Raw genomic sequence first — 23,752 nt, forward strand, 5'->3', positions numbered from 1 at the left:
TTGTACTGTCTCATCTATTTTGAACCCTGAAGCACAGCAATATACAATAAGATAATCACAGAAACAATTCAAATGTCTTCAGTATATAATGTTTAAAACAAAATGTGCTCATTTCTAGGAGTTAACCTTTAATGACAGCAGCATTTGGAACACACTCTTCTCACTTCTCTAATCCTCTAAGTACTGTGATACTCTGTTGGAGTGGGTGTCTTGGAAGATGGGATCTCAAGATACCCATGTAAGCCCAAAGAGCAAATCTGGCATGTAGGAGTGGTATCAGTTCAGAGGCTGCAGGCAGGTGCTCCTGCTGGAATGCTCCTACAAGCAGTGACATGCTGTGAAGGTAGAGAGGGTGACCCCTTGCAGCAGCTGAGGGGGGCATGGAAACAAGAATCACTGCTAATTGGAAGAGCTGCCAAACCATCTTCCTTAGATTGACTTCATATGAGCACAGAGGGAGAAGTATTAGAGGCAAGAGACATTGCTACCTATGCAGTAGTACCTATACAGCATTTGAATCTCCAGCAGATCTGAAATCAGACTTCACCAAAAATTTAAAAGCTGGGCCTAAATTTTCTGTTATTTGCACATGAGACTAGATTCTACTTTTTATCCCCTCCTTTCAGAAACTGAAAAATCTGGTGAAGAAAAGGAGAAAGAGCACCGTAGCCTTGAATTCAATGCTTCATTCATTCCCACAGTTGCAAAAATATTCACAAGAGCCCTTGGTGAGAAAAGATGCACTTGCAGAAGATGGATCCTACAGTAGTGAATATTTACTGAACTAGACATAAAAACCACCCCCCAAACCAACAAAAAGTGTGAAAAACTACCTTTCCCTAAGAAATAAAGCACATTTTACAGATGGGAAACATAAAGAAACAATCACAGGAATGCTCTTGGGTGATGAATACTATAATCATTCTAAAATAAATGATGAATTAATTGATTCCTAGAACCACTCTTTTCATATGTACAAGGATAGAACACTTAAAGTGATGGCTGTGATCTATCCTGGAGAATTCAGTCCTTTAATGGGCTACAATCACCTATCCACTCCCACTCAGCACCCACTGACTGGGCTTCTGCTTTGCCTGCACAACTTGGAAAAGAATGCTTCAAATCTTTTCTGTAGCTATTTTGGGACACACAGTGGAATGTCTTAAATTTCACAGCAGGCAAACACGGTGTAAATGCAGCTGCAAGAGACTTCTTTGCTCTGTACAGCCTAGGAAACAGGCATGTAACTCACAGTTTAACTCTGCTGCATGTGATTGCTGCCCATCTGCTGAACTGGAGCTAACAGCCCCACAGATATTGCGTGGATGTTGCATCAAGTTCAACTCTCTTGATGTCACTTGTCCTTTCTTAACCAACTGGGTACCACTCTCTCTGTCCTCTTAAGACACCAAAACCCTTTTCACAGTTTTTAGCATTTCCAAAATAAACATCCAAGTCCCTGAATGTGACTTCTTAATTGTAGCTTCTATGCTTTCACAGGTGGCCTCCTGACAACAGTGCCTAAACTCAACAACGTTCCTGCTCGATTATTTGTTCATGTTATCCACTCTTTTGATTCAGGCTTTAAGACAATTGTGTGTGAATTTGATCACACTTCTTTTCATCTATGCAACTGTCCAAGGAATGCCAGCAGCCTCCAGCTTGGCACGAAGCTCTTTCTGTGAGGCACAGACATCCACAGCCCCATTAGTATAAGCTGGCAGTTCCCACTGACATCTGGTTATATGTAGGCACTCCAAGTGGCAAATGCTGGATTAACATTATTCCATAAACTAGTGGAGGGAAGCTAATAACAGATACAAACAAGCAGCAGTCCAGATCAATTGAAGGAAAAATTTGAGGTAAGTACATTATTTAGTCTATTATCATAATGCTCCTTACTTCATCTTTTTCCTCAGCATCATTAACTGCTGCAGGCTGAACTGAACTATCCTTCTTCCAGGATAATTACTGCTTATACTTGCTTCCTTTTACATTTACTTATAGACCCTACCAAGATTAGAAAAATCTGGTTTGGGTTAACCCAAAACTTCTTCTTCTTCTTGTTCTTGTTGTATTGTTATTATTGTTTCAAAAATGAAAAAAGATTTTTTCTTTTGGGTTAAACAAACTATGAAACTTGACATGAAAAATGAGACAGTATGTCCATGCCAAGTTGGTAACATTTTTCAGGTCTATACCACATGAAGTACTTCCTTCTGAGCTCTGGTAATAAAAGCCTAAAAAATGGCCAGATTAAAGATTTTCATTGTTATCTGTCAGTAACACAGTTAGGGCCTCTCTACATTCAGATGAGTAATTTTAACCTAAGCATTGCAGCATCCAGTAGGCTATGAAGTCATGCTCTATATGGACAATACTTGAGGTCCATGAAAAGTGGAAGAAATGAGAGAGTCTCAAGCACAACTTTCAATACAGTGAAATAAGAACTATAGCAGGAGTAGAAAAATATTGGCTTATTCATGGGAATTGGTTTAGTCAGACACATATCTACTCATTAAACTTTTGGGGAACAGAAAAGTGCTGAAAATGCTGAAATCCTTCCTGTAGGCCATATCAAAACAATTACATTTTCCTGAAAGTATCTCCATTGGTGAAAACTGTTTTATAAACACAGCCTCAGTTTCTGAATAGTTTTAGAGAATGAATGCTTCCTTTGGCACAAAATGTTTGAGCAAATGGGCATTTTTGCCACCTGGGAAATGAGTTCAGCATTTCCACTCTTCTAAACATGAGCAACACAAACTCCAATATTTAGAACAAATATGTTCTCTGATTTCTCTGGACAGAAATACCTAGAACATATTTAAGATCTTACAGCAAATAGTAATTTTTTTAATATGAAATGGCAACACTAGCTTATGACTCAACCCAATTGTTCTGTATCACACAGTACAAAGCTCAACTGGTTGGTTGGGGGTTTTTTGACTACCCGGGTTTAAGAAAACAGTTGGACACCTGTGCAGCAGCTAAGCAGCAGCCACCCATTAGAACATGTAAGCTGGGTTAGTGCTAAGCAACTCAACAGATGGACATATCACCACATTCACCTCTTATAAAGAGAGACCAACATTGCTCTGAGCTGGGAATTACCAATGAAAAGCAACAGCAGTCAAAAAACCTGACTTCAGGAACATCATATTTATGTAGAAAAGGCAAGAATCTAGTAAGCTTGAAGCTGTCTTCGTAGTGTACAGCCAACACAAAGAACCCAAAATAAATCAAAACAAACAACCACCTTAACTCCACCTTCACTGTAAAATTCACCAGACCTGTATATTCATTTTGCCAGCACTTGGGAACACATAAATGGATTTCTCTAACAGCTATATAACACTGTGCAATTTTTTAAGGAAAAACCCTAAGAATTCTTACTTAAGTGTACACTGGAGATCATCCAACCTCTCTGCTCAGGCAGGGTGATCCCATAGCATATTACTCAGGATTGCGTCCACATGGCTTTTAAGGGTCTTCCACAGAAGGAGACTCCACACCGTCTCTGGGCTGCCAGCACTCAGTTGCTTGTACAGTAAAGAAGTTTCTCCTGATGTTCCTCATGGAACACTTCCTGTGTTCCAGTTTCTGCCCATTGCCTCTCATCCTGCTGTTTGGCACCACTGAGAAGAACCTGGCTCCCACCTCTTGTCAGGACACCCTCCATGCAGATATGACAGACATTGGTAAGATCCTCTTTTGGTTGTCTCTTCTCCAGGCTAAACAGGCCCAGATCCCTCAGCCTCTCCTCATACAGGAGATGTTCTAGACCCTGATAATCTCCACAGCCCTCTGCTGGACCAATCCAATAGATCCTTGCATGTAAATCGCAGGAACGATGCAGAGCTTTCTATGAGTAACTTATTCCACTGAAAACCTTCTTACGTTTTACTCTGAGAGACCTAATATTGGTTGTACAGAACCTTAAATCAGAGGGAAAACTATTTACATGTTATGGCAAACAGACTGACCATCTACTGACAAATTCTGCAAGTTGAAAGCCCTGAGGTCCCACTCAGACAAGCAGCCTGTGTGAAATGATGAAGTGGACACTTGCTGGAATCTACTCAAAGCAAAACTCAGTCCTTGCCTGGGGTATTCATGTCATTTCAGAGCACAAGAATAAGTACTCACATTCCTTCAATGTGCAGTCATTAACAGCCTAAGCCTGTGGTCTACTCAGGTTTTATAGATTGGAGGCTATCTTCAAGTTATTTTTAAAGTGACTAAAACCAAGTCTCTTAGACTGCCCTAACATGTTCATACAGGGAGTTTAGGAGTTTTTTGTAAGTACTGAGTAACATTTGGTGACATTAACCACTCTCAGGCCTATTTAAGAAAGCACTGCAGTTGTACAGGCAGCAAGATACCATGCTTTGTACTGTAGTGCACATAGAAGTTTTGATGCACTGGGACCAGAGTGCTTAGCATCTTATCTAACAAGCCCTACATGACTGCCCTACACTACAAATCCAATCCCCCTAAATCCTTAGTCGAGCCCAGAACCCTTTCATTGCAGTCATATGCATAATTTTTATGGAGTTTCTGATTAATTTCAGAAGCAGATTCTTAATTATGCCTCCAAAATAAACAACACAAATAATTAAACAGCTTCTCAACTTTTTCAAACATTTTTGCTCCAAACTATGGCACAATATGGACTCTTATTTATTTAACAAAATAAATTTTCATTACAGAAACACAGAACAGATAGGGCTGGCAAGAAATCCTGGAGATCATCTAGCCCAATACCCCTGCTGAATCAGGGGCACCTGGAGCAGGTTGCACAGGATTGTGTCCAGGTAGGTTTTGAATCTCTCCAGAGGAGGACACTCCACAGCCTCTCTGGGAAGCCAGTTCCAGTGCTCTGTCACTCCCACAGTAAAGAAGATTTTTCTTATATTCAGAAAAAGACTTCCTTTGTTTCAGTCTGTGCCCCTTGTCTCTGAAGATATTTGCATGCGTTTATAAGATCCCCTCTCAGTCACGTCTTCCCCCATTCGGTTCCTCACAGGAGGGATGCTCCAGTCCCCTCATCATCTATACAGCCCTTTGCTGGCCCCACTCCAGGAGCTCCATGTCCCTCCTGTCCTGGGGAGCCCAGAGCTCCTCACAACTCTCCAGATGTGCTTCCCAGGGCTGGGCAGAGGGGCAGGATCACTCCCTGAGCTGCTGGCACTGCTCTTGCTGATGCACCCCAGGATTGCACTGGCCTCCTTGCCCTCAGGGCACTGCTGGTTTGGGAACAGCTCACTGCCCACCAGGACCCCCAGAGGTCCTTCTCCACAGATCTGCTCTCCAGCAGGTCACCCCAGCCTGTCCTGGTACCTGGGGTTGTTCCAGGTGCAGGACCCTGCCGTTGCCTTCGTTGAACTTTGTTGGGTTCCTCTCTGCCCAGCTCCCCAGCCTGTCTGGGTCTCACAGAATGGCAGCACCTTCTGGTGTGCCAGGACACACCTTACTGTTTTGGATCATCAGCAAATGTGCTCTTCCCTTCACCCAGGGCCTGATGAGTAAGAGGAACAATACTGGGGCCAGTCCTGACCCCTGGGGACACCACTGGCTACAGGCCTCCAGCCAGACCCTGCACTGCTGCTCTGCTTTTCAGTCAGCTCTCAATGCACCTCACTGCTCCTCAGCCAACCTGCACTCCCCGAGCTCACCCACAAGGATCTTGTGGGGGACAGTGTCAAAAGATTTTGAGAAGTCAAGGCAGAGAACATCCACTGCTCTCCTTCATCCCCAGCCCATCATTCCATCACAGAAGACTATCCAACTAGTCAAGTGTGATTTCCCCTTGGAGAATCCATGACACAAGCAAAGAGATCACCCTCAGCAGCTTTGGAGGTGACACCAAGCTGAGGGTGCACTGACAATCCAGAAGCACCTGGACAAGCTCAAGCAGTGGCCCATGGGATCTAATGAGGTTTAACCAGACCAAGTGCTGGTGCTGCCCCTGTCTTGGGCACATCCCTGTGCGTGATGGATCCAGGCTGGGGATGAGCAGAGGGAGCAGCCCTGGCAGAAGGACTTGGGGGAGCTGTGGGTGAGAGCTGACCCTGCCCCAACCTAGAAACCCCTTGTGCTGGGCTGCACCCAGAGCCCCAGGGCAGCAGGGCAGGGGGGATTCTGCCCCGCTCTGCTGAGATCCCCATGCAGGGCTGCATCCAGCCCTGGGCTCAGCACAGGAAGGACAGGGAGCTGCTGGAGCCAGGCCAGAGCAGGGACACCAAGGGGATCAGAGGGATGGAGCAGCTCTGCTGGGAGGAAAGGCTGAGGGAACTGGGATTGTTCAGCCTGGAGAAGAGAAGGATGCAGGAAAAACTCATTGTGGCCTTTCAGTAGGTGAAGTGAGCCTACAAGAAATCCAGAGAAGGGCTTTTTACAAGTACATGCAGTGATAGGACAAGGGAAAATGGCTTTAAGCTAAAGGAGGGTAGATTTAGATTTGAAATTAGGAAGGAACTCTTCCCTGTGAGGATGGAGAGGCCCTGGCACAGGCTGCCCAGAGGAGCTGTGGCTGCCCAATCCCTGTAAGTGTCCAAGGCCAGGTTGGATGGGGCTTGGAGCAACCTGGGATAGTGGAAGGTATCCATGCCCATGGCAGGGGGTGGAACTAAATGATCTTTAAGGTCCCTTCCAACCCAAACTGTTCTGTGATTTTATTATTCTTATCCTCCATATGCTCAGAGATAATACCCAGGGTAAACTGTTCCATCACCTTGCCAGGGATCATGAGGCTTACTGACCTGTAGTTTCCTGGGTCTTCCTTATTGGCCTTTTTGAAGGCTTGAGAGAATTGTTTCCAATAATTTCTTTCCATATCTCATAAGGCCTCTTAATAATAAATTTTGCTTTAATCCCAAACATTGCAAATTCTCTAAACAATCATTCCTGTAAATGTCCAGTGACTTTTTAATGAGTTATTATTATTATTTTGACGTTAGCCACAGTCATCAAAAAAAGTCATATTAAAACATGCTGCCATCAACTACTCCATGTTCCTTCCTGCTCCTCTTTTATGCAAAACTATGTCTTATGCTCTGATCCAACTCCAGTGAGAAACAAGGAATATTTTGAGATGCTTGAAAAGGAACTGGATTGAAGTCTGCAGAAGGTAATGAAAGCAGTAAAAACAAGCCTCTACCTTAGTCTTGTAGTTTGATCCATACTTTCAAGTTTGCACACTGCACACTGAAATCAAAAGAATAATGTAAAGATGCAGAGACTCATGAAGAGTGTTAGACAGCAAAGGCAGGGCACTATGGAAATCTGAGACCCTAAAATCTGCTTAGCAGGAAACTCACTGCCAACCTTTCATCTAGAACTCATTCCTACTGGAAAAGAGTTAGATCTCATTTTCTAATACAGTCAGCAACTATGACGTAGCAGCTATTCTTCATGATGGCTGCTTCTTGACTGTATAAATCATATTGTTTATCATAAATCAACACTGCCAAGGACTGACTGCATTCTAAGCATTGCTCGACAGTGACTCTCTTTGAAATCAGGGATCAGATGACTTCTTTGTTTGATGTCTTTTTGTAATCCATATGAATTCAGCGTTTCAACGAGATCTATGTAATTTCTAGGACTGAAAAAGGCACCATTCCATTAGGGAGGGCTTGAATGCCCTGACACACCCATTATAGGCTGCCATCCTGCAGTCTCAGGTGAACACACATTCTCCCTTTGTTTAAGTAAGCACTGAACACGATGCAGATCCCAAAGTTTTGATAAATTCAATGTATTTTATAGTTTTTCCATTAAGGTGTACATCAATAAAGGCCACACTGACTCATAAATTTGCTATTATGAGAAAGTTAAGATGAATTAACAAAAGACAAAAAACTAACACAAATGAGGTAAAGTAGTAAGGATGCAGTATCTCTGAGCTTGTTAAACCAAGACACTATCTACAGCCATATCAGACTAAGAGCATCCAGATGGGATTTAACTTACATATATTAGCTTCATGATCTTAGCTGCTTATTCTTTACTTTCCTGAGTGTTCCATGTAGAGAAATCTTTCTGTGATTGATTATCTCCTCCAGGGAGCAAGTATTAAAAAAAAAAAAAGAAGAAAAAGGCTCAGACAACAAGAAGACTTGCAGAAACAAGAGACTGAGATTGATGCTACTGTCACACAGCTCCCAGTTTCCTAATTTATTATGACAGTCTGAGAATCCAACTTCATAGCTGACAGCCACCAAGATTTATTCTACACTTTTGATTATTTCCCCATACCTAACAAAAAGCTTTGGTCTATGCTGATTTATACTCTCACTTGTTTTGGTACTTTTCAGATCACATTGGCTTAAGAAAGCAAACATACAGCAAATTAACATGTAAAGAAACTTATATCCCATTTGAACTCCAAAGATTAATATGGGGTGACCAAACATTAGAGTACTTTTAAAGGGGGAAACTTTATACAGAAATAGAAAAAGCAAGATAAGGAAAGCAGAGTGTTGAGATCCCAGCTTCAGAGAGGGCTGGATACCAAAGACCTATCCATTAATCACCAAGAGAATTCCAGATTTTTACTGGATGTTGGAAGATCATCAGAACTCAAATGTTATAATACCATATTGAAAAAGAGATTTAATTTAGTTTTCTGACTGCCTGCTACCGCTTGGCACCATGGAGACTTTCACAAGATGCAGGCAGCCAAATAACAAAAGTAAACACATTTATACAGAAGTTGCATGTAAACATCTAATAGAGAATTGTCTCTAGAACATTTACATCCCAGCTATCCATATTTTCTCAGCACCTAGTCATCAGTCAGCACAAGTGCAGAATAGCAATATGTGTTCTAAAATCTGATTCACACTACTGTACCACAAAGACTGGATACTTTAAATTGCTGTGATGAATCACAGTTGTTCTTACTAATCTCATGTACAGACCAAACAATAATAATGGTAAAATATCTGAAACCAGGAATATGGTAAAAATCAGTTTGCCAAAGAAATATATCAGAAAACAAATTTCTTTGTCACTTAGGCTTGCATCTGAAAACCAAAGAACTTCAAAAAATGCTTTCAAGTTTTTCATTCTGCAAAAACAACATCTGTCACTACAAGGCAGTCTGCTGTGCAATTTGTAGCATGGATTTGTGTGAATGTGCTCACTGCAGCTTGTCTTGGGAAGGTTCAGTAGCTAAATACCAGAAGCTCCCCTCATCTCAAGGCTCTTACTACACCCCAAGGACTTGATCACTGCCTGTCATCTTTTACACAAAGGCAGAGCTCACAAGGGTTTAAAACATGCAGATAAATGTGTTGTTAACCTTGTATTTCAACAGTTCTCATCTTGTTTATAAATATATATTTTATACATTCCCATTCCCATCTTATGGCTTGGACCCCGCACAGTTAGAACAGCTCGTTCCCACTCAACTACTGAGACCTGATTTGGGGTCTAGCCTGTTTCTCTTAAGGCATAAACCACTTCCAAGTCCCAAAATCTTGTTCAAGTAAAAGTATGGAAATGAGTAAGAACTTCAAGGTTTAGATTATTAACATTCTCTAGAAAAATACCATAATTTTACATTTGTTTTAATAAAAAATGAAGAGTTATAAAAAGAAGGCTATTGGGTGTATTCAACCTTCCTCCATCTGCCAGTGAGCTTGGAATTACTAACCAGAAAAATCTGGAAGAGAGTTATTATAATAATAATATTATTATAATATTATTAGATAATATTATTAGAGGCCCTGCTAATGTGCTATAGAGGGACAACACTTAATTGTCAGCTCACCTAATAGTCCTCTGGAACTAGAAAAGAATGTCAAGGAAAACTGGAAGATGGCCAAGGAAACAAACCATTTTTCAGCTCCTCTTTAAAATATTTTTATGAAACTAAAAACAACTTTGCAAAAGCTGTTTAGTTTTATATTTACAAAGTTAATTAAAAAATCTAATTGAACTGTTGGGAAACATAAAGAAAAATAAACATCAGGAATACCAGCATTTGCTTGGAGTTTAAGCAAGCAACAATTGTACACAGCTGTCAGGAGAAGAAGAAAAATACAGCTAAATTAAAAGGAAGACACTTATCTCTTTAATCATACCAGTGATTATGCAATCCTGAGTTATGTGACACTTCTGGACAAGATACATCTGGTAGCTTTAGGAATGATTTCTCACACATTTGCAACTCTCTCCCACTTTATGTTGATAGTCAGATGAGGCCACAATTCCAAGTCCCAGTGTTTGAGCAGCAGAGTAGAAGCAGGTAGATTTTAATTTCGAATGGGTTTGTGTTTATTTTGGAAAAACAAAAAAAACAAACCCAAAAACATAGAACACTGGAACATTTGCTGAAAAATGATTGAATAATACGATGTGATATACATACATTTAAAAGTTGGACTCGATTTTGGAGGGCTTTTCCAACCTAAATGATTCTGTGATTCTATGTATATACAAATGTTAGTTTTTTCATCTGAGTCAGACTGCAGATTACTACCAGCCAGCCAGGAATTAAGCCGGCATGCCAGGGTTAAACCTCTTCTCTCTTAAAGTAAGCCAAGAGATTTTAAGGAGTACTTTAAGACAAGCACTTGGGTTTAGACCTTAACCCCAGACCTCAGAAGAAATGAAATTGTGTGACTTCAAACATGAACTTTTGTACTGATTTGAGATCCCAAGGTCTATTTTATAACAGGCATCTCAAGGCCTGTGCCTCATCAGCTCCTGGTTCGTTTCAGAAGTTTCTCCTTTAGCTGCACGCTCCCAAATGCCTGGCTGGAATTGCTGATTTGCTTCACCCAGCAGAGCTGGCAAATCAATACCATTCCTGGAGCAGGTTCTGATGCTCCAGGGAAAGTGCCACCTCTCCTTTCCCACAGGGGTTTCCATGTGACTTAGCCACTTTGTCAAGAGATGCAAAGTACCATCTGACAACAGACAAATAAAAAGCTAATTTCCATTATTCAGGCTGGAAAATCAGGCCTTCTGCCCCAAGCATACCATCAAAGTTGTGAACACAGCCAGGACTTTGTTATTCAATTCACAGCTGGCACTGTGCTTGTATCTGCCACACTCCTGTCTGCTCAGCTCCTGCAGGGAGCTCCATGGAACCTACCATGCACACTAGGAATTACATTTCTGTCCTGATTTCTGACCAGAATTTCCCTCTGCTTCCCAGGATTCTTCTCAGTCAGATAAATAATTAGCTGCTGAAGAACCATAAGCTATATTGAATCATCAAAACCTACTTTTATAGTTCTCTTCAGGAGGTCAGACATAGTAAAGAATTGATTGAGATACCATGTTACAGATGTCCAAACTTAGCAATTGTTATTTTTCTGTAAGAGAAACCAAAACTACACAGACTATTTGAAATAAAATCAGGGATGCAGAAGGGTAAGGATTCTATTCCTGCCTATGGTGTAGACATGGAGATACCTTGTGGGAAGACTGAGAAGTAACTTAATCTGTTTGCCCTAGTTACTAATCTATAAAGTAATAAAAATTTTAGTTCCTTTCCTTACAGGACTTCCTGAGGACAAATTTATTACTATTTACAATGTATTAATGCATGTTCCTACAGCAATTAATACCACAGAAAAACTTATAAATAAAATAAATATGTCTCTGAATACAATATTTTTTTGTCCATGCTGCTTTGCATCTTTTTGATACTTTCTAAGAAGAGTTTGCAGCCATCTTTAGTATGCTTACTAAAAAGCAGAGGACTTCACAGAACCTATCCTAATCTTTAAAAAAAAGGAAGAGTTAGGATGTGTGCAGCCTGGCAGTAAGAATTGTTTATGCAAAAAAGCAATGCTTATTCCCTATTCAAAAAGTGACTATCACAAATCAGACCTAAGGAGAAAGAAAATATTTTAAAAACCCCCAACCAACACACAAAAAGGAGAGATGAAATCAGGTGATAGCTATTCTTATGTACATCAGAAGAGATAAGCATTATAAAATCCCCCAGATTTGTATTTCATGTACAAGAAGGGGAACTACATTTCAAACCTACTGTATGAGACCAAATACTAGTCTTGCATCCACTGAGCAGAATTTAGAGCAACTTTTGAGAAAAACTACTAAGGGGAGTGCAAAAAAAGATTTCTTTTTAGCGAGATGAGGATATCATCATAGCAAGGAAGGAAGGGAAGGGAGGGAGGAAGGAAATGTTAGAGGAAGTACTCAGGAAAAAGCACTTAACTTGTCCACAGCATCTGCTGTAATTGAATACTCCAAGTTTGCTATCTATAAAGAAAATTTTAGTCATCTTGCTATACTGATATTACTAGAAAGACATTCAGTGAAGATTTATAAAGGAATGTAAACCCTGTCAAGTGGAGATGGTTTAAGATCTTGCAGAGACCTCAGTCAAGCAAGATACATAGAAATCCTGATGTCAAACAAGATATGCAGAAATTCTGATGTAATCTTTTTCATTGGAAGGAAGGTGAAAAACATTGATACTAATCTTGTGAAGCATTCTCTGTCTCCATAAAATCCATGAAAAATGAGTGGTTTCTCAAAAAAGCAAGAACAGATGCAAATCAAAACTTTAATTCCTATCAATGCCTAATTTCATCATGGTGAGAAAGAAAATCTTTGGAATAAGCAGACCAATTTCCAAAATGTTATAGAAATCCTAATTTAAATTTGTTTTGCAAATACAGGGTTTGTTTTTTTATTTGAGAACTCACTGCAACCTCTTGCTGCATTTACATATTTCTGATAGCATAAGAGAAATAAAGAGAAATAAAACTGGTCAAGAAGGGAAGGGAATAGAATGTCCCCTTTTTCAAGAACTGATACTCTACTAATGGGAACCACTAGGCTGCCATAGCAGTCAGTATAATTGACAATGCCAGCAACTAATGGCAGAAAAATGCCATCCAGAAAAAGAAAAAGTTCTCTCTTTTCTAGCAATGGTCCCAAATCTGAGTCAGCACACAACAAGCAGCCATAGCAAGACTGGCATGGTCACTGTCACAATTAAAGTCTTCTTATTCCCTATTCAAAAAGTGACTATCACAAATCAACCAGACATGCTGGCCCTCAGTAAACTCATTCAAAGGGAAGGAGGGAAGGAGGGAAGGAGGGAAGGAGGGAAGGAGGGAAGGAGGGAAGGAGGGAAGGAGGGAAGGAGGGAAGGAGGGAAGGAGGGAAGGAGGGAAGGAGGAAGCCTTGATTCTCTTTTCAGTGCCTGTAAGTAAAACTGGATATTTTACTAAGACGTGCTAAAGACTAGTTGCAGACTCAGCCTCCCCAGTCCATGGTCTCAAAATCAGAAAGACAATTGTGACCTCTTTAATGTCCTAAGGTTGTACACTGGGAGAAAGAGAGCTCTTTGCTATCACTCCCATTGTAGTCACCTGTTTGTATTGTTGTTGGCCTTTTTTTTTTTAATTAAAAAAAAAAAAAAAAAAACAAACAAAAAAACACAAAAAAAAATGAAGTGGGTGAATAGCAAGTAATGAAAATACAATTAGAAATGTGACTATTTCTGTAGATTTAGCCTCCTAATTTCATGACCAGAGAGCAATAACACAGACAGCAGGTCCAAAAAAATCCCACAGCATTCCTCAATGGCTCATCCTTGATTAGGTCGCTCCTTTTGCTGTTCATTAGTCAAAAGGGTTTTTTCCCTACTATAATGGGAGTTGTTTGGACAAAGTTGAAACTAGCAAGCTGTTTGACACAACACATATGCACAGTTAGTTGAATTCCAAATACTTGAACTATTTGATTATGTCTGTGTTCTGTTTTAGTAAGAATTTATGAATATTAGAAGAAATAGAGTTTTTCTTTATTTTTTAAATTAATGTCTGGCTGCTCATTGTATAAGAAATACCTCTTGCACCATTAATCATTTGACCACCTCAGGCTGAGGCAAATAAATCTATTTTAGTCTGTTCTATAAAAAATGAAATTTGGAAGTTTGAGTCAAACCCCTGTCAATGGTCAAGATATATAGTCCATCTGAACAAATATTACTCTGTTTGAAAATAATGCAGTACAAAATACATCTACTGAAAGGCTAATCAAATCCTTGCCCTGAAATCCTAGTTCTTTCATAGCTTCAGTTAGTGCAGACTGGTGATACTGGACTTCAATATTTCTGGTCCGCTGCCCCATTTCTTGAATTCCGTTGCAAATATCTCGGTTTTTACTAAAGTAGACTGCTGCTGACACAGAGAAAAATATCCCTTTTACACACTGCTTTATAAACATCACCTTGAAATTAACTTAGGACTGTACCAAAACATAGTCATTGCATTTATATTGGGAATAGTGAGAAAGAGTCTCTAAGCACCAGAATTTAACAAAAAATGACTAACAAGTAAGCAGCTATGGGAAACTGGACATAGCAGTGTAGGTTCATTTCCAGGCAACTGGTGTGAAGAATTTCATAACAAGAACATATACCTATGTAGCTTCTAGGACAAACTCACCCTATTAAAATCAGAGCAATGGCCATAAATCAGAAATAGAGATCTCCAAATCCTCAGACTGCTGAAGCAATGAAGATCCTGCACTGGGCTTTGTACAGTCAATGGACACTGTCCCTCCAGTTATTAGTGATTAGTGTTTCTTCTGCCCTGTTTCATTGTCCAAGTATTCCCTCCTGGCTTACTTGTACTTCTAGCTTCCTGTAATTTATGTTCATACACCATATCCTAGAACTGTATTGCCTGAAAAGGGAAAAAATGGAAGGGCAAGCTCTGAAGATACGACTGGGATTACAAAAGTTGAAAGAAACAGACAAAATATACCTCAGTATATTTAGAATATTTAACAGGTAACTTTTCTTAAAGAAGAAGCCCAAGCATCCAGCACAGGTTTTGGGGGTCAGGGCTTTCCTCAGCAATATTAAACATGGGCATACTGCTTTGAGCATGTCAAGATTAAAGGTGACAGGTGTAAGGGTCTGACCTAAACCACACTGGGGCCAGCACACAGGTTTGAATGTATTCATCGTGATCTGGATCAAGTCTTTACTGAAGACATGCCAGATGATAAAATGCAGAAAACAGATCAGGCCTTCTTGCCACAGCCATGAAATGAAAAGTCTCTTGCCAGCATTCACCACTTACCAAGACAGTTGTGGCCATCATGGGCCAACATGAATCCATCATAGCATGTACACCTGTAGTTGCCTGGAATGTTGATACACTCGTGGACGCAACCCCCATTGTAGAAGTCATTTTCACACTCATCGATATCTAAAACACAAGAGGAGGAAAAATAAGCTTTTGTAAAAAGAGAATTCTAACAACACAGAAACAATTCTCCAGCTGAGCAGGTTTTTTGATATATGCACATCCCTAATCTTTCTTAGGCTCACATTGTCTACTTCAACATATGGCCAGAGACCGAATATATCAGGGTGGTATGCGTCTGAAAAGCAGCAAGCCAATGTATAGAACACTCTTTCACAAAATAATTCAAGTATCGTCACAGTAAACAATGATATGTTGTCAAAAATAAAAATGGAACACTTTATTGGGGTACACTTTATATTTAAAATGTAGTTTTTATTTTCTGACTTCAAAATAATTGAGCAGAGAATGAGTGAAACCTCTGACTTGTAACAACTATATGAAGCATACTATCAATATGGCATGAGACAAAAGTATACCTTTCATAACAAAAAAACTATAATCTTCTGTATTAATCCACATACAACAAGAACCACAAAAATTCAGTATTTTATTCTCAGAAGATATGATAGAATTGTTTGAGGTTTTTTCACATTGGTCTTACAGAGGTACCTCAAATAGGATCATAAAATATGAGAGATGGATTCTGCTTCAATTACAGACAATCCTGTCATGATCTTCCCTCCCTCATACATTCTAGAAAACGCAAACTTTCTTCTTTTTGCAAACTGTATTTTGGCTTATACATGGAACATCAGTATCACAGTCACTCTTGTGAATAATTAAGTCGTGCAGATCAACCAACTAAAAATACATAAATAATTAAAGATAGCCTCATGACTTGATAAGTATCAGGTCTAAATTTCTGGTAACAGCTAATCTCCCTAAGTTAGGCAGCACATGATAAACAGATGTAGTTATCCTTTTAGAAAACCACCTGTTAGAATATCAGTTACCCCAGCATTACATTTCAAATGTGCCTTCCATTGCAGAGGTGATTGACATTTTTTTGAATGAGGTTCACGTTCACACAGATTTTCTCTCTTTTTTTTGTTTCCTTTTAAAAGTACTCCATGAAAAGCTCTTGCTACCTGGTATCATACCCAATGCAATCCAAAGATGACAACGTGGTTAGGGGAAAATCAGACTCCTCTGAAGAGCCACCTCAGACTCAGCCACTCAGTGCCTTCACCACTTCCGGTCCTTGGATTGAGGTTGGCTGGGTTTGTCTCTCCTCACACAACCTGTGAGAGAGCAGGGACAGGCTTCTCCCAAGTTCTGTTGCAAGTCTTCTCCCTCATGTTGGTCTCTCCCAAAAATCTACCTTAAACTCAGAATTCTTCAAGTCTCCATCCACCTGCCTCCAACAGCTCTGAAGTCCCTCTTGTAAAACCTCCTCAGCAGCTTGAAAATGGAATGACCGTCTTGGCTTTATCTGAAAAACCACTTGGCTATTTCATAACTCAGCATTTGGCACCACAGCAATGCCAGAAATAGGAAGCTGGAGAAAGGATCTTCCAAACAAAAATACAACCTGCTGCTTAAAGGTAAATTTCCTAGTCTTTAAAGCACTGCTCTTTTTCAGAAGGTTCTCATGTTTTACTAACAATTTCCATCCATGAGTTGTGCAAGCGCCCACTCAGCACAGCCTGTGGTTGTGCTCTACCTTCCAAGTCCAGTATGAGAGCAAAAAGAGCAGTCTGTGATTTTTCTTGAAAACAAGAACCAGCAAGGCAAGTGCTCATTCCAAACAACCTGCAATGCAGTCTCTGAGAAGCTGCTCTCATTAGGCCACAGCTCCGTGTGCCTGGGTGCATATTCCCAAAATGTTACAGTCTGGTTTCCACTCAGCAGAAATTTGCAGCTTCCACAACCATTCATGAACACTTCCAGAAACTTCCTGTCATTCTCTACAGGCTACAGGGACAAAAAGAGAGCTCTACAGTAATGCCATATTTTAACGGGCCAAGTCAAAAAGCATCTAACAGGATTTTGATGTCAGATATCTCAGGTGTTCCCCCTCAGGACGCTCAGAAAAAATGGCATCTTCATTTCAAGGTTTGTTCTTAATGTTTATCCAGCAATGAGTCTTTTCAGAAGAGGGAATTCAGAAGAACCTGTTACCATCTTTTATGTTCCTCAGCATCAGACTGCCAAGGGTTGAGCAATTAATTCCATTTATTTCCAAACAATGAATCAAACAGTACTATTTGTTTAAATAAGCATCGGGAGAGCCTTGAAAGGCGACAAATAAATACCAAAGAAATGTGAAGCCTTTTGAATGACTGCCCCCTTATATAATTGTTCTTTCTAGAAAGCTGTACTGTGATTAGCAGCACATAGTGATGATGCAATACAAATACTCAAGTTTTATGGAAAAGGTAACGCAACAGATACAGAAACCACAAAAATAGCAAAAGAAACAGATTCTTTTCATCTCATTCTCTTAGGAGTTCGAGTCACAAGTAATATTGCAAAAGGATTAGAATATTATTTCTCCCTTTTGCACCCCAATAGCTGTATAAAACTAGAAGTGGAACCAAATATTCTATCTCCTTTTCAGAGCCACGTTGTGGGGTTTTTTTGTGTTTCTTCTCTCCAAAACCCACATAACTATTTAAAAGCTTCACCTGGCAGGTTGATTAGAATTTCTATCTCCAGTATGACTAGCAAAAAAACCAAGGGGCTAAGACTAGTGTATTTATGTTTCCAAAAAAACCAAAGCAAAAACACACCAAAAAAACCACATCCTCTCTCTCCCCCCCTAAAAAGCCAAACAAACAAAAAACCCCACAAACACAAAAACCTCACAAAAACTTGCACAAAGCCTACAAAGTCCAAATGTTGAACATTTTTGAAGCTCCAACTGCCAAGAGAAATGCAAACAATGCGACAACCACTCCATCTTCTCTTTTACCTGGAGGAAGACATTCTTTAAAGAATGCCTCAGTGTGCAACAACTGTAATTTATGGACAGAATGCTACATCTGACATGCCAGAATATAGCTTCCTTAATAAGCTTAATGTAGAGTAAAAGTAACAGGAATACATTCAATCACATAAAACCTGCATCCTTGCTCTTCATTTTGTCTGTTGTAAGCCTCAAAATTTGCAGGGGCCATCTGTGTTCATTTCCTTTTGGGTAGGTCATATCTTGTAATTCTTTTTTCCTATAATTGATAGAATTGGGTGTTAATCAAAATCTCAGCTCTAAACACCTCTGAGAAATTGAGCTTTCCCTGCTAATTTTGTAGCTTCAACTATCCTTAACATTTTTAGCATTTAGTCTCTTCATATTGTCTTTCATCATGAAGGAATTACCATGACAAAAACAAAAACCAAAACCAAGAGTTAAAAAATAAATGTAGGTATTCAACCATAAAATTGTGATGCATGTAGGTGCATCTACTGATGAATTTGCAAAGTTTCTCAAAGGGAAACCTGAAGTTTTGTCTACACCGGCAAAATACTTATGAAGTTTTCGTTTCCTTAAATTCCAGCTGTTCAGATAGGGAACTCTTGGGGTGTTTAGTGAAGAAATCACCTTAAAAGAGAATGGCAGTATTTCCACTCCAAGAGAAATTAAATTCATGTTGTACTACAATGGCAAGAATTGTGGTAGTCTCAGACAAGAATTAAATGCACCAAAATGATTAAGAAGGTGAAGAAACATTTTTAGTACTGACACAACCTGCCAAGAACCTATTTGAGCTTAGTGTATTCAAGAAAGACAGCAACTCCCAATCCCAGGGCTGGATGTAAGGATATCCTCAGATGCTGGCAAAATAATTTTGATCATCTCTTTCTGGAGCCAGTTCAGAAAAATCTCAAAAACCCACTGCTTGTTTCAAAAGTTTTCAAGTAAAAAAATGATCAGGAAAAAAAGAGGTAAATAGACGCTTACTTGGGTGTACTAGTACCAGTAACTGTACTGGTTCAGCTATTTACCAAGGTGAAAGAGGCTTGGAAACTAGATCCTAATTCTTTCTGGAAAGCAGAGGTGAATCTTTTTGTTACCATCTAGAAATAACTCTTTGAGCACATCCCTAGGGAACACAGCCATGCTCTGCTACTGGCCTCCTCAAGGAGCAGTGGTGTTAGGTAAAGACCACCCACTCCATGGAACTGCAGTTATTATGCAATGCAAACATTTGAAGGGTTCTTACCTTTAAAAAAAAAAAAACCCTAGACAAGTGTCTGAGAAAATCTGAGGATATGTTACCACGAGGACATGCTATAATTTACAGTCCTTGTATTTCAGTTATAGGAAGAGAATTTGAATTTAAGTGACTTTATTATTTTTAGTTTGATAGGACCTGTATTTCCCTTATACATAATGGGGTTGATTCTTCTTTCATTATTAGAAGTGAAATCGACCCTGCCCCAGGATTTGTTTAATTTGTGTATTCTGCCACAAAGAGATGGAACTCTCATAAGCCTCACAATGTCACCCTGCAGAGAAGCAGCTCTTCCAGATGCACATACAACTATGAAATGTTCAAAATAAAACAATGCTGCTTCCCATATCACAGCATTTCAGCTTTCTGTTTCAGCAGAGAATAGAAGACACAGCAGTGTGCAACAACTAATGTCCACAAGACAAACCAAACCGTAAAACAATGAGGAAGTTGCAAAATGCCTGGTTCCCATTTTGTCCAAACATTTTCGGCAGTGTCATGAATTTACTAAGTGCTTATCTTTTCCAGCTCTCCTAGAAGGTGGCACAGAATTTATGCCAAGAAAGTAAAAAGTCTACCTCCAGAAAAATTAGTTCCCACTCTTCATTGCATTACTTGCAATTAATTAAGTTCCTGAATGTCCAAAAATCATTCCAACACATGCAACAAACTTTGTCTGCACAGCTACAGATCATCATGGGCACAGCTACTGAAATCAAAGCAAATGCCTGCATGGATTTGATGAATTCTGGATGAGTGCCACAGCTAAACTGTCACAAATAGCCTTATGGCTATTAACATGCAAAAGGAAGAATGACTGAGGCCTGGAAGTCAATGAGCCAAATTCAGTGTTTAGTGTTGAATTCCAGAGATTTCTGTAGAAAATGGGAAAGTGTGCATTGACACAATTTTTATCTTGGCATCTGTCAAGGCCACAGATCCCAACACTCACAATGCAACAGAAGATGTTCAAAATAGGCATGGGATTGAATAAAATCTGTATCCATTTTAAAGTATTTCTTGACTAGCAATATAAGTGCAAGATCTGGAGCCAATTTAGTAAACAAAAGCTTCAATTGACTTTGAAAGGAGTCATTTACGTGCTTGGACATTTTAAAATAAATAGCCAAAGAAAGCTGTCTGCCCACATCAACTTCTAATTTACAGAACTACAAACAAAAGCAATTGTGCAGGTACATTATGCAGATGTACAATATCTCATGAAGAAGCTGGATCCATTAAATAGCTACAAAAATAAATACTAAAATCTTTGTAAGTACATCTTGATGCCTGAAGCCATGTATCTCTTCAGTATCTAAAGAAAGAAAAATTTGATATTCATCTTCCTTTATCTAACTGCTTTAAACCAAATACTGCCAAAAAGGCACTGTGGAGACAGTAAATAACATTGCCCTTACAAACTTGACAGAAAAGAAACTGCACTTTACCTTCTTGCTTGAAGAGGGGTTGCTGCTAGCCCCTACAGAGGGCAAAGCATATCAGATGCAAAATTTTCTTTTATCAGTGTCTTCTGCTAAAAAATGTCATCCTACAGATCTGCAACAACAGCATCTTGCGTGCTTATCCACAGCTATTACGGAGCAAAGAATACTGCAAGATGCTGGAGCCCATATTTCCATGTAGTAATATTTTTCACTTTTATGGCTTCTCTACTAAGAGCTGTCAAAAATGTTATTGATTCTTTATTGAGTTTTGGTCACTGTTCCTCCTAGGGCTAATGCACTATCCTCATATTCACAGAAAAATACAGGAAAAAAAAGGCCCACCCCTAGGTTCTAAATCCTACACAACTAAGAAGAGATTTACAGAGCAGAACTGTCTTCCTCATTGCATAGCTTCAAGCAAGCTTGATCTCAAATGCTTGTGAAAGAAAGTAACCTTGTAAAATCCAAAGATAAAACAGCCTGAGATGAAAACCCAATCCTACAATTTTTGCCACTGGCTTAGTGAAGCCAGGAAGATTTTCTGGGATTCACAGTAGAGAGATATGTGAGACAGGATCAGCACTGAATTTTTTTGTTCCCATTTCCAATTCAGAACGAACAGCAGCGTGGCACTGACACCACTACTTCAAAGGAAACAGGCAGAAGTGAAGTTACATGCACACTGACAAGAATTACAAATTAATTCAAGTCCTGGATCACAGTCAGATCAGCATCTTATTCTTCTTCATAACTGGGTTTGAGACTGCAAAAGCCATGAAAATAAGTAAAAACTACATGGGAATACTTATATATTTATGTATATTCTTTGGCAGAGTCTACATTTAATATATGTGTAGCAGAAATACATCACACCCTGGACAGCCTGAACCTAAGGCATTTGTATTTCCCATATCAAATTGCACTTTCCTTAGGAAGGGAACCAATTCCAGATCTAAAGGCCAGGAAAAAAGCTCAAATATAGGTTAAAGACCATTCTGGTGAAGTGCAGGTGAAATTTGCCAGAAGTTCAGCTCTCAGGAAAACACTCAACCTAAGCAACAATACTAAACATGTTAGATTCTTAAAAAGAGTTTAGCATCAGCACATTTACACACATTTGAAATCTGCTCTACTCTCAAAATTTGTAAAATCTGACCCAAGTATGAAGAATTGGGTGGTAAGATGTGATCAGTTATCAATTTCACTCAATCTGACCTGATGAAATACCATTTCCATCTGTTTTGTGGTATCAGAATTCAGCATCTACTCCAAGTCCAACTTTTATGAAGAAAATATTGACATACCAAGACTCATTTAATATTTCTACTCCAAAAACCTCTTCACGTTTAGAGCAAAGTCCATTTTTGAAAATCTCTTTCCACGGAAAGCTTGTTAAATCACTTTTTCTATAAAACAAATTATTTGTTACATCTGGTCCTTCTTGTGATACTTTATTTTTTTTTTGACTCATAAATGTTAACATCTTTATTCTTTAGATGCGGTGACCTTGTAAATGTTACAATCTAATGAATCAGAGGAACACAGAATGCAGTTTTTACAGTTTTCAAGTTGCCATGATGTTTTCAAGATGCTTGTGCCAAATAAAACTGTAAAATTTGATAGCCATTAGGACTTCTCTAAGAAGCAAGGTCAAGGGTGGTTAGGCTGGGAACAGGGTAAATTCAGAAAGAGCCGGATGTTTCTCAGTGGAGAAGGAAAAAGAACAGGTACAATACGCTGTTTAACATGAGCTTTTTTTCAGTGTAAATCCCTCAAGAGCCTTTCCACTATGGGTACTGCCTCTCCCATGTTTTTCCCATTAATGCGTCCACAAAGCAAAAAAATTTCCATTTTACAACTTCCTTCAAAAATGTCACAAGCCCCTGTTTCCAAGAATTAAACTGGCAATAAAATGAAAAGGCCATGCCAGTTTAGTGGACATGATTTGGATACAATCTGTGGTATTGTTGCGCTGTTTTTCTGGAAGCCATTTCATCTAGTTTCTAGAAAAGACAAAGTACTCTATAGCAGTTTTGTTTCCTTTCCTTCTGCGATGGCTAAACACGAAGTTCATCATGCTTTATATCTTGCCAAATTATCTGAAAGAAGTGGGGGGAAATGGAATACAAACCAAACTATGTAAAGGTATGTCCAGCTGGTCAAAAAACACACACATTTTTAAAGTGTGAACAGTTTCATATTTAGAAGTCTCTTGCCTAAAAGCATTTAGGATACATCTGAAAGACAGATGAGACATCATCACATTTATCACTGCCTGTAGATATGACTTTTAAAAATTTAATATTATTTTAATATAGTTTCATAATTTTTTCCCTAACCACAATTATTACCTTCTAATTTTAAAGACAGCACAGAGACAACTATTAATGATCCCTATTTTGCCCTGTGTCTGTAATTTTTTTCCCTATTATTATACTGTGTACAGCAAGCATGAATCAAATTTTCAAGTCACACAGAGAATGGATGGTCTTACAGGACTCACCCTCACTGGCTGGGGAAAAAGAGCTTTCAGATACACCAGTCCTTCTCTAAGGAGGTGATGAACTAACTGAACTGAGTTTATCAGCTGCAGAAAATGTAGGTGTGTTTAGCACTTGCTACTTTCCACGTTTTAGCTAATGATCTTCGACTACTGTGCATCATACAAAGAGAATTAACGAGTCACATTTAAAAACACATGTGACAAGACAGTATCAAGCACCCAGTCCTGTAAGCTGACTTCAGCTGACTCAGCTCACACGTTGATAAATGAAACAAGGCAATAGATGACGAAAATCCAAAATTTCTGCAGTAGCTGAATGGTTGTATCTCACATTTTTGGTGAATAACCATCCCATTCTTCATTCATCAACAAGAAATATGGTGTCTAGAAACTCCCTTCCTTACATTTTTCCTAAATTCACTTTCCCTTCCTCCATTTCCTGTCACTGTTCTCTTTCCTGTGCATTTC

General features: G+C 39.3%; 1 protein-coding gene across 1 annotated transcript in view; it reads right to left on the reverse strand.

The window, feature by feature from the left end:
* SCUBE1 (signal peptide, CUB domain and EGF like domain containing 1) overlaps positions 1–23,752 on the reverse strand; it is a 189,263-nt gene that overhangs the window by 143,549 nt on the left and 21,962 nt on the right. The window contains exon 3 of the mRNA XM_053943722.1: positions 15,093–15,221. Within this exon, the coding sequence (XP_053799697.1) occupies positions 15,093–15,221 (129 nt within the window). The remainder of the gene's footprint in view (positions 1–15,092; positions 15,222–23,752) is intronic.

Source organism: Vidua chalybeata, chromosome 5 (assembly GCF_026979565.1).
Source record: "Vidua chalybeata isolate OUT-0048 chromosome 5, bVidCha1 merged haplotype, whole genome shotgun sequence".
Taxonomy (NCBI): Eukaryota; Metazoa; Chordata; class Aves; order Passeriformes; family Viduidae; genus Vidua; species Vidua chalybeata.